Here is a 12239-nt window from a genome sequence, read left to right as displayed (position 1 = left end):
CCTGGTCCTGTGGCATACCCCGCAGCCCAGGGCTGCTGTTGGAAGAGCTTCCAAACACCTAGAACAAAGGAAGCTTAAACTATCACTATTGAGAAGTGCTAACTACTGCTAACTATTAACTACTGATAACTGCTAAACGCTGATAACAATGCTAAGGGACACTGAGGCGAGAGATGAAGAACTGTTCCAATGCTGCCAGGATGGTAAAAAGGAACTGAAGGAGGGTTGGGTCGACAGGGGTATATATGCACCAGCATGAGGCGCCGCTCTGGCAGGGGCTCCCCTGCCAGCCCGACTGGAGTCGCTAAAGGAAAAAGTTTCCGACGTCCATGCACTTGGCACATGCACATCTAATGTGTAATGGACATGAACAATCGAAGAATATTATTTATTTAAATATTTTGAGGTGTTATCTACATTGTCTACAATGTCAAACTTTAGAGCCTACAAGTCCAATCAGCCCTACTTCTTATTCAGCCAATTACTCAAACAGGTTTGTTTACATTTGCAGAAGCTAATGCTGCCTGCTTCTTGTTTACAATGTCACCTGAAAGTGAGAACAGGTGCTACAACATATTTACATGCCAGATGCACTAAAGATTATGATTTTTGATGCTTCAACCACCATTCCAGAGGACATGCATCAAGCAGAACCCATCATCAGCATGGATAATGATCCAAAGCAGTGCAGACCCGACATGTTCATTTTCATAATCTGAATCAAATGTCACCTGCAAACAGCTGATTTTCTTTTTCGGTGGTTAGGGTTCTGTAATTTCTGCATCAGAGTGCTGCTCTTTTGAGACTTCTGAAAGCATGCTCCACACCTCATCCCTCTCTGATTTTGGAAAGCACTTCAGATTCTTAAATCTTGGGTCAAGTGCTGTAGCTATTTTTAGAAATTTCACACTGGTATCTTCTTTGCATATTGTCAAAATTGCAGTGAAAGTGTTCTTAAAACAAACAACATGTGCTGGGTCATCATCCAAGACTGCTAGAATATGAAATATATGGCTGAAGGAGGGTAAAACAGAGCAGGAGACATACAATACTCCCAAGGATTCAGTCACAAACTTAATTAACACTTTTTTTTTAAACAAGCATCATCAGCATGGAAGCAAGTCCTCTGGAATGATGGCCAAAGCATGAAGAGGCATATGAATCTTTAGCACATCTGGCACAAATAACTTGTGACGCCAGCTATAACAGTGTCATGTGAATGCCTGTTCTCACTTTTAGGTGACACCGTAAACAAGAAGCTACCTCCCGTAAATGTAAACAAAGCAATTGTCTGAACAAGAAGTAGCACAGAGTATATGTAGGCTCTAAAGTTGTGCATTGTTTTGTTTTTGAGTGCAGTTATGTAACAAAAAAAAATCTACATTTGTAAGTTACACTTTCATGATGGAGATTGCACAACAGTACTTGTATGAGGTGAATTAAAAAAATACAATTTCTTTAATCTTTTTACAGTGCAAATATCTGTAATAAAATATAAAGTGAGCACTGTACACTTTGTATTCTGTGATGTAACTGAAATTAATATACTTGAAAATGTAGAAAAACATCCAAAAATATTAAATTTAAATTGCTATTCTATTGTTTAACAGTATTACTCACGATTAATTTTTTTCAATCGTGCTTAATTTGAGTTAATCACGTGAGTAAACTGTGATTGACAGCCCTAATTAAGAGTACTCAGAAGTTTCATCTGTATATATAACTGCTATTTGCTGCGCAAACCAAAGGAATTTATTTTGCGAAGGTAAACAACACACCTATTTGATGTTGGCTACAAATCCCTCCCCTTGAAATTTGTACTTTAAACTCTTCACAGAGCATTACTGAATGTGATATCACAAGCTCTTTTGGGGAAGGGAAGCATCTGTTTTATCCATATTGGGCTTGAACATTTACTTTTACTATCACCTAAAGGGGAAAGATGCCAGACATTTTCAGTAGGCTCTTTGCAAAGCAAAAAATTAGCACAATACAGAGAAGAATCTCTTCTTAAAAATATATTCAGCCTGTATGAAAATCTTAATGGCCATAAAATGAGATATAAAAAGATAATCTTCTTACCTAACATAGCTTCTTCTGTGCCAGGCAGTACAGGATGTGATACCATGCTGCCATCCTGTACAGCTGCCAAAGTGCTCAAACATTTTCCATATAAACTATGGACTTTTGAAACTGAAAAGGTGCTGAACTGACTTTGACAAAATAAGAGATATTTCTGCCACAGGACTGGATTATTGGGATGCAAAAAAACCAGTTTCTGCCATTCTTTGATCAAACTTGATGGTTCCCAGAATTCTGTACAAAGCTTCAGCTTGGCAAGTTTCAGATCAACATCATTTGGGTTGCTTTCAATAGCTCTCTCTAAAATGGCCAGTTTCTTTTCTAGGATTAGCTTGAATGATTTTCTCCTTATTTCCTGCTCTCCATCTTTGATGGCGTAAGGGCTGGGTCCTCTCATTACTTCATCCTTAAAATAAAAGGAAATCAACAAAGTTATAAATACAGAAGGTTCTCAGGCTTTGTAGAAGCACAAAGGAGAAGGTTGACATAAGTGACAATGAATGACTGCATCTCTCTCTATTAGTGCAAGTTTTTATTTTTTAAAACATAAATCACAAAATATTTCATGTATAATAGCATAAACACACATATATAATTTAACTCAGAAACAAGATGTTAAGCAGAAAATTACTCAGATACAAATAAAATAAATATATCACAAATTACTGCAAGGAGAAGTACAAAAATGTGTACCTGAAAAGAAACAAATTCCATCCAAATGTGAACATCTCTTGGATTTTCTCTGACCATCCTATTATATTCTTCCACTTTTGCCTTTAGAATAGAGTTAACATTCTCACTGGTCTCTTGGGATGCCTGCTGCTTTAAAGTCTCATGCTCTGGGGGACCTTTTCCTTCCAACCAGAGTGTGGTCAATGGATCATAAATCCCAAGAGGATTCACACAGGTTGTTGGAGGAGGAGCATCACTGTCCAGTTGTGAAACCGGTATAAAAGTGCTTGGACCAGATGAAGAAGTTTGGCTTTTACTGTAAACTGGAATTCCATCTGTGCTCAATAACTGCACACTATTCTTCGTGAAGTAGCGTTCAGGTCGCTTGTGGGACTGTTTCTTTTCTACCATGGAACTTTCCCAAGTTATACATTGTTTCGTTAGGTCAATACCAAGGCATGAGTCCCCTTTCCGCTTGTATCTTAAACAAAAAATACAACAATGCATTTTTAAAAAATGCGACCATTAAAATATACATTAGTCAAATATGTATTTTTATCTTTTATAAGACAGAAGTTCGCTTTTCAGTATTTCCTAATTGAATTAGATATTTGTACAGAGCTTTAAAAAGGTAAAAAGTCCTTATTTTTTTCCCCTCTTATTCCAGTTCAACTTTTCTATCATAACTTCTACTATATGTGTTAGAACTGAAGCAAGCATTAAACTGCCACTTAATTAATACTTTCTAAGCAAGATCTTTAGTACTTCATGAAAGATCACCTTTTCTCTTCCTTCTAGTAGCATGAACCACTCTTCTCATGTGGACAAACTGGGGGCCATCCAATCAAGATACTGCTACATATTTAAGACTCCATATTTGCTATGTAAATTGGATTATTTTTATATAGGAAAAACAGAGTATAAGTAGCCTAGTCCTGTGCTAGTTTTCTGTATCTCTAGGTCTCTGTTCCTTTTTGTATTATTAACAATTTCACAAAAAGGAATAGACCAAATCTACATGGACAAGACCACAGGAATCAGAGCTACATGAAAACATGACAAATACGTACATAAATTTACTACAAAATATACAAAATACATGCAAGGTAAAGGGTATACAAATGTGCTGAGCTTTAAATATTTTTGGCAGCAGAATTGTGTCACAAATTATATACATATTGCTCTAGCTCAGCATACAAAGTACCAGTGTTAGATTTATAACAACAACATGAAAGAAAGAATGTTTCTATGATGTCGTACATTGGAGTAGGAGTCAGGCATTGAGTTTTATTTCTGACTCTGCCACTGACTTGCTGTGTGACATTTTCTGTACCTCAGTTTCCCCACACACTTTCTGTGACTTTCATACTTTGTCTCGTGAACCTTAGCTGGAGATGACTCACAAAGAGGAGAGATGTCCCAAGTTCTTTCCCCCTTCATCTCTACTCACAGCACTGACAACACCTGAAGAACAAAGGAAGAAGCACTGGACTCGGGGAGAGATCCTGACTGAAACAGTTTCAGACACTAAGACTGTGGTGAGAGACCTTTGCTTTGAATTCACTTAGCTTGTTAAGTTAGGCTTTAGTTGAGTTTTACTTTTATTTTCTTGTAACCAATTCTGAACTTTTATGCCTCATTACTTGTAGTCACTTCAAATCTAGCTCTCTGTAGTTAACAAACCTGTTTTACCTAAATCAATGTGTTTGGACTGAAGTGTCTGGGAAACTCCATTTGAGATAACAGGATTTGTGCTATCATTTTCTATTAATAAAATGACATACTTTATATGAGCTTGTATTGTGCAGGAGAGAGCTGGGCAGTACATGATGTACATTTCTGGGAGAAAGGGAATTTGCTGGGGTTGCTCTGCAGTGTAATTCAAGAGTGGCTGGCAATAGCATTCATATTGTATAACTGGGAGTAAATTACATGCCGGAGGCTATGAGCAGACGCGGAGTGGTAGCTCTCATAGCGAAGCAGTGTAAAAGGCGCCCCAGACTGGAGAATTCAAAGGATGCAGCTGTTCATCAAATCCAGCTTGTACCCTGGTTAATGTCACACACCCCCATTTAAAACCTTGTGAATTTTTGAAATGCCTTTTCCTGATTGTCCATTTTCGTGAGCACACCTCTAAGCAGCTCACCACTGTTGTGCACAACTGCCCAACTGACCATGACAGCTATATGCTCCAGATGTGCTCTGGCCAGAAGTAAACAGGAGATAATGGATCTCCTGGGCCTGTGTGGAGAAGAGACTATGCACACACAGCTACAGACCAGCCATAGAAACGTGGACATCTGCATCCTCCGTGCAATCTGCTTATAGAAGTGGTGTGACAGGGATCAGCAGCAGTGCCATGTGAAAGCGAAGGAACTGTGGCAGGCATTTCAGAAGGCCAGGGAGGCCAACAATCAATCCTGTGCCAAGTCACAGACCTGCTCCTTTTACAAAGAGCTGCATGCCATACTTGGCAGAGACCCCACCACCACCTCCACACATGGATACCCCCAAGCAGGCTGAGTCACAGGCCCCTGCTGTGAACACAGAGCACAAGGAGGTGAGGGAGGAGGAAGAAGAGAATTGGGAATATGAGTGCAGGGGGGAGGGAGGCTGCTATGCTGTGAACCAGAACCTGTTTGAGACTCCACCACAGTACAGTCAGTCCCAGTGGTCAAGCATGGGCAAGTCAGATGAAGGGGAAGGAACCTTGGGTAACTGTGTAAATTTGTCAGTACAGTAAAGCGCCCCCAACTTCTCAGGACACAGCTATTGACTTTTCATTAATTTTCTTGCACCAGAAGAGGTACAAAGGTAGAAATGTTACCAGTTTTTCATTCTCCCTCTAGAGTTAGGCAGGGGGCCATGCAGAGCAGTTTGTTTATGTACACAGGGATGCCCCTTGAATCCTCCTGAGCAATCTCAATGAAGTTTTCATGGAGGTACACTGCAATCCTCTCCTGAAGCTTTCATGGGATGGCAGCCTTATTTCTTCCTCCACAGTAGGACACTTTCCCATGCCAGTCAGCGATAACTTTGGCAGGCACCATTGCAGTAAACAGGCTAGCAGCATACGGGCCTAAACAGCTCTGGGGACCAGCACAGCTATGTTCTCTGTGCCTTTACCACCTTCAGGAGTGAGATACCAGCTAAAATCGCCATTGCCTGTGGAAAATGGTGCCAGTATTCAATGCCATTGCCCTGTACTCCCACAGAGTTTCATGCAATCAAGCAATTCCCTCCTCATTTCCCTCACCACAGCAAGCCATACTCACCATGGTTGGTGCTGTGAGTGGCACTCTGCACAATCACTGCAAAGCAGAAGTGTCAATAAGCAAGTCTTGTTTAAAACTTTTGGGGAGCAAGGCAAGGGAATTCTGAATCTTAACTTCTGATTTCCATTTGACTATACTGACTATGGCACCTCTGTATTTTATTTGTAGCTGTGCTGTACCAGCTTTTAGGAGTTTCCCCCTCCACACATACAGAACACCTGAGCCAGATAAAGAGGAGAAAAAAAGACGACTCAGGATGGACATGTCCTGTGAGATCCTGCAAGCCAGTGCTGCATCAGTCTGTGAACAGATGGCCTGGAGGATGAATATCACAGACTGTGTGGAGATGGAAAGAACGGATCAGAAAAAGGCCCAGGGGGCCTACCAGGAAAAGGAGGAGATGCACCAGGACCTAATGGGGCTTCTCCAAAAGCAAACACAGATGCTGCAGATTCTTGTGGACCTACAGGTTCAACATCTCAGACTTGCCTCCCTCTGCAGTCCATGGAGTACTGCAGCATAGTGCCTCTATACACCCCCTAGCCCCAGCATTCCTCATGGCATCAGGGGCCGCATCCCTACCCCTACCAGTCCAGACAAGGGGACAGTAAAGACAACCACAGCTTCACATACATCGGCCGTGGCTCTCGCAGGTCATAAGAACGGCCATACTGAGTCTTCTGATAGTGGCCAATGCCAGGTGCTTCAGAGGGAATGAACAGAACAGATAATCATCAAATGATCCATCCCACCGCCCATTCCCAGCTTCTGTCAAACAGAGGCTAGGGACATTACTGAGCATGGTTTTACATTTTATAAATAAATATTTTTAGTGTCAAACTTTGAATATAATCTCACCACTAACATGTCTTGAGACATTTTAAGATCAAAACAAAACAGCCCATTGTACCTTGCTATGTCCCCTCGATACAGTGACTTGTATTCCCAGTTTGCAGGGTCTGGATTCTTGTCTGTCCTGAAGGTCTCTGCTGTCAAAGCCTGAATATCCTCAAGCCAAACAAAGCGACTGGTGACACCATGTGAAGTTATGTCTTCTAGACTGACGAAGGGGAGGAAGAAGCATTTTCAGAACATCTGAGTTAAACATTAAGCATTTACAAAACCAGGAAATGTAACATTTCTAGATCCCATAATAAATTATACACATTCAAAAGGCCAGGATACATGTACCATTTAACAAATAAGTCACACACTGGTGAAAGAGATGGGAAAACAGAAGTGGAAATTTACCACTGGAGCCACCAATACAGTGAACTTTCAAAAGAAAATCATTCACTGCATTTCCCAAATGGACTTCCAAGAGCATGGAAAATGCTTAACAGGATTTAATAAATGGGTTTCTTACTAAGTCTAAAGCCTACAAGAAAAAAATATTGCTATTAACTGTAACTTTCTCTATAAGAAAAAGTAAATCAAAAAGGGGATAATCTGTTAGTATATTGTGCTGATTTTCTGTAACAATACCAATGCAATTCAGTAAAATGTAAAGGTTTTATGAATTAGTTACATAAGTGATTTTTTTTTTAAAGATGCAGCTACGTTACCTCTCTAAGAACTGCAAGATAAGGTGAATTCTGATTTCACATTTGTATTACAAAAAAAGGAGCTTCAGCATCCTGAAAAGGTTTTCAACAGTCACCTACGACAAGGCACTCAAGAGGGTTTCACTGTTTATGTTTCAGATGTAAATGCGAACAGGAATAATTCTGTGCATAGGTCCCATTTTAACATCAGTGAGAGTTTTAAACATAAAATTTAACACAGACTTTATATTTAAAGAGTATTTTAAGTTTTCTCAGAAAAAAAATATACAAAACAACCTATATGCACAATATAGGTACTGTACAAGAATATCAATCCTTTTGTTTGGGCACCTGAATTACAGGTAAGTGATCAAAGACCAATGAGAGTGGTCAGTGCAAAATGGAAGGTCCACTTTTTGAGCCTGGGCACCCAATGCACCCATGCACGCTCTTTTTCCTATTCAAACCATCATACTGGTCACTTTAAAACATATTTCTTGCCACATATAGACTAGTTACTGTTTATTTTAGTGTCTCTGAAAGCAGAAGCAAGCCAACAGGTGATATACAGTGGCTCTCAACCTTTCCAGACTACTGTACCCCTTTCAGGAATCTGATTTGTCTTGCATACCCCAAGGTTCACCTCACTTGAAAACTACTTGCTTACAAAATTAGACATAAAATACAAAAAAAAGTGTCACAGCACACTATTACTGAAAAATTTCTTACTTTCTAATTTTTACCATACAATTCTAAATAAATCAATTGGAATATAAACAATATATTTACATTTCAGTGTATAATATACAGAGCAGTATAAACAAATCATTGTCTGTATGAAATTTTAGTTTGTAGCAGCTTCGCTAATGCTTTTTATGCAGCCTGTTGTAAAACTAGGCAAACATCCAGATGAGTTGATGTACTCCCTGGAAGACCTCTGCATATCCCCAGGAGTATGTGTACCCCTGACTGAGAACCACTTATATAATAGAACATCACTCATTCAAATCTTGATTCACATATACAAAAAATAAAGTGTATGATGCATACTGCATACTAATGAATGGCTAAAGGGAAGAAATAAAACTAAAAATACTAACTTAATACAAACATCAATATACATCTTATAATGAATGCCCATTGCTGAGAGGGGAAATTATGAATGCATAGTATAATGAAACACTTCCCCTTAGGAAAAATAAATTTTTGCTTCATTATTCAACAACTTCAATCTTCGGCAGTATCTAAGAACATCGTTTAATACAATTCCTCTCAAAGCATAATAGGTTACTCAAGGATTAATATAATGAAACAAAGATTTACAATAATTCACAGGGAGCATTAAGATTAAAAAAGCACCACATGTTCATTGCTCTGCTATTCTGTTCAGCTCTGGAGAAAAATACTTCATAAAATATCCCACATCATAAATTTTCAGATGCAACAATGGATTAAAAAAAATGTTTGAGTGTTTCTTGTGCTGTTCTAAAATAGTTACAATGGAAGTTTAAACTTAAGAGAATAAGCGTTAGAACTGACCCACTGGTGAGAGTACTCTCATCTAACCAGTTCAAGCAACACATAGTAGAATAGGATTACATTTATATCCAAGCATATTAGTAAAATGCACATACTTCAGTGTTGCTGCTTCTCTTTCATGGTTTATGTCACTTCCTCTAGATTTATCCTTCATACACTCATTGTCTGAGTCTGACTCGCTATTACTTGATTCCTCTCTAGTTTTCTTTTTTCTTTTCTTGTGGTGGTGATGCTTTTTCTTTTTCCCTTTCCTTTTTTTAGTTGATTTTTTTAGATCTTCATTGGTATTACTTCCTCCTGAGAGTTCTGATCTTGAAGGACTCCTGCTAAGAAACAAATCACTCCTTACATAGTTAGAACAATTTTAAAGAAATCTCACCAGTGAGAAAGTTCATAACCAGAGTTTTCCTCATTCTCCAAATTATAGGGAATGATAGCTCTCAGACAGTGAAATGCATCAACGGTTGTCAAAAAGTGGAAGAAATATGAGCAACAGCCACCACCTTTACCTTTAAAATTACTGAAATTTTTTTGGAAATGACTACTTGAGACAGATCTTACAAAGTTGCACTTGCCCATGGTAAGTACACTTTGATAAGTGAATAAATATCAATAGTCCTTTCTATTATCACCCTCAGAGTAAAAGTGAATGAGTTGCTTTTGTACCTGGGCTGACACATTTTCAAGACAATTTTGCAAGGCCACTTTCACGTTAGATCAAGTTAAAATGACTGGAGAGGCTTTCAAAGAGGGGTGGGGAGAGGGAATGACCAGTGCTCTTTTTTGCTTTTTATTGATGCATAAGAAATACCTGAAAGATGTGTTGTAATATATATTATACATACACTTTTTAGATTAGAAATATATTTCTTGCTGATCTTGGAAGAATCTATGCTCACTAGAAAATTAGTAAAATTTTACAGTACAGTACAAGCAACTGAAAGCTGAGCAATTAAGAGAATAAAGAAAGCAATTGAGAGGATGCTCACTGTTAATTTCAGTACTTCATGAACAGCTGGAAGAAGGCATGTCTTTGTTAAGAAATCAGTACCCTCTCAGCTAAGATACAAACTGACAACAAACACCTGATACTTTCAAGACATCTTTCAGTAAAAAGCAAAAGAGACCAGACTTGACATTCTTGATATTTCGAAGATCAAAAATCAATCAGAAAAAAGCACTCTTTCGGGGCAAAAAAAGAAGCTTGGTAAACTGCACTCAACCGAACAGCATTCATTTTAACATGACTAAATATAAATGTATACATCCAGAAACAAAGAATGTAGGTGATATTTATAGAATGGGAGTCTGTTCTGGGAAGCAGTGACTCTGAAAAAGACTTGGGGGTCGTGGCTGATCATGAGCTTAACAAGAGATTCCAGTGTGATGCTATGGGCAAAAGAGCTAATGTGATCCTAGGATGCATAAGCAGGGGAATCTCGAGCAGGAGTAGAGAGGTTATTTTACCTCAATATTTGGCATTGGTGTGACTACTGCTAGAATATTGTGTCCACTTCTGTGCCCACAATTCAATGACGTGGATAAATTGGAGAGGATTCAGAGAAGAGCCACGAGAAGAATTAAAGGATTAGAAAACATGCCTTATAGTGATAAACTATATAGACTGAGCTCTTTGAGTCTAACAAAAAGAAGATTAAGGGGTGACTTGATTACAATTTTTAAGTATCTACATGGGGAACAAATATTTAATAACAGGCTCTTCAGTCCAGTAGAGAAAGGTAACACATGATCCAATGGCTAGAAGTTGAAGCTAGACAAATTCAGATGGGAAATAAGGTGAGAGTAACTAACCAGGAACAATGTGTCCTTAGCCTCTGTTTACCAGAAGCTGGGAATGGCTGACAGCAGATAAATTCGTAGATGATTACCTGTTCTGCTCATTCCCTCTGAAGCACCTGGCATTGGCCACTGTCAGAAGACAGGATTGGGCTAGATGGACCTTTGGTCTGCACCAATATGGCCGATATTACGTTCTAGGTCTCATGATGGATTTTCCATCACTGACCATTTTTAAAACAAGATTGGATGTTTTTCTAAAAGATACGCACTAGGAATCATTTTTGGGAAGTTCTATAGCCTGTATTATATAGGAGATCAAACTAGATCATCATAATGGTCCCTTCTGGCCTTGGAATCTACAAAAAGTACTTGGCACCCTTCTTCACAAAGATACCAAAAAAAAGGTCACAAACTCAACCTTTTAAAAATTATTTACAGACTACCTTTTGGGAAAACAAATAGGTGTTAAAAAAAAATCCATGAAGGGGCTACTGCCAATCATTGGGGAAAATCCCTCGAAATGTACCAAAAATTAAGTAGTCAAATTTATGAAATAATTCCTCTGTATATTTTCTCTCGATAGTTTAATTCAAATCATATTTTTATTTAAAATATCTGCTGTTTACATAATGTCATCTGCAAGGTAATTTTCAGAATTCCTTTTGCTTTATCACATTATAAGCCTGTAAAGACTTGAAGAAAAATGACAAATATACAAAGTTTTGGCAAGTTTAGCTGCAGAAGTTATATTCTGATAACCCAAGTCAAACATAAGTTGGTGAACAGAGATGGATTCAACTTTGATTTTTGTAACAAACACATTTTTGTCTGTACAAAGAGCAGCCGACACATCAAACAGAGGACTTTGTCCCAAATTAAACATCACTGAAGCTCAGAAATTTCCTGCTTCAACCTGACTCAGACTTTAAGGTCAGAAAGAACCATCTTGATCATACAGTCTGACCTCCTGAACATTGCCAGCCACAGAACCTCACCCACTCACTCCATTAACTACTACAGAATGCACTCAAGACTTAAATCAATATGTCTAATATTGCACCCTCTTGGGAAAAGTGTTTAAAATACAACCCTGTATTCCATAGAACTGGATCGATTTTTTTTTTAATCAAAATGCCCTTTAATCAGCCATTTAAGTGATCTATAAGATTGAATTGCAACTCCACAGCTTTACATGGGACAGTATTTCATTAATGCCCATCTCTGCACAGTTTATACTGACAATCTTCTGTATTCAACTGTGGTAAGGAAAGTGACTATTTGAACTGGTTTTCATAAAGAAGGGGGGGGGACGACACAAAGATGGTAT

At 38.5% G+C, this 12239-nt stretch overlaps 1 protein-coding gene across 5 annotated transcripts in view; it reads right to left on the bottom strand.

Moving 5' to 3' along the window:
• The window catches only part of NRDE2 (NRDE-2, necessary for RNA interference, domain containing), a 63844-nt gene that overhangs the window by 32519 nt on the left and 19086 nt on the right, over nucleotides 1–12239 (bottom strand). For 3 of the 5 annotated variants that reach the window (XM_030558933.1, XM_030558934.1, XM_030558932.1), the window contains exons 3-6: nucleotides 9208–9438; nucleotides 6940–7089; nucleotides 2776–3235; nucleotides 2083–2488 (exon numbers count right to left, since the gene is read on the bottom strand). In XM_030558933.1, coding sequence (XP_030414793.1) covers nucleotides 2083–2488; nucleotides 2776–3235; nucleotides 6940–7089; nucleotides 9208–9438 — 1247 coding nt within the window. Of the gene's footprint in view, nucleotides 1–2082; nucleotides 2489–2775; nucleotides 3236–5581; nucleotides 5920–6029; nucleotides 6066–6939; nucleotides 7090–9207; nucleotides 9439–12239 lie in introns of those variants that run through there. The other 2 variants (XM_030558936.1, XM_030558935.1) reach the window with 2 other exon arrangements.

Source organism: Gopherus evgoodei, chromosome 4 (assembly GCF_007399415.2).
Source record: "Gopherus evgoodei ecotype Sinaloan lineage chromosome 4, rGopEvg1_v1.p, whole genome shotgun sequence".
NCBI classification, from domain to species: Eukaryota; Metazoa; Chordata; order Testudines; family Testudinidae; genus Gopherus; species Gopherus evgoodei.
This window is presented reverse-complemented; position numbering and strand designations above follow the sequence as displayed.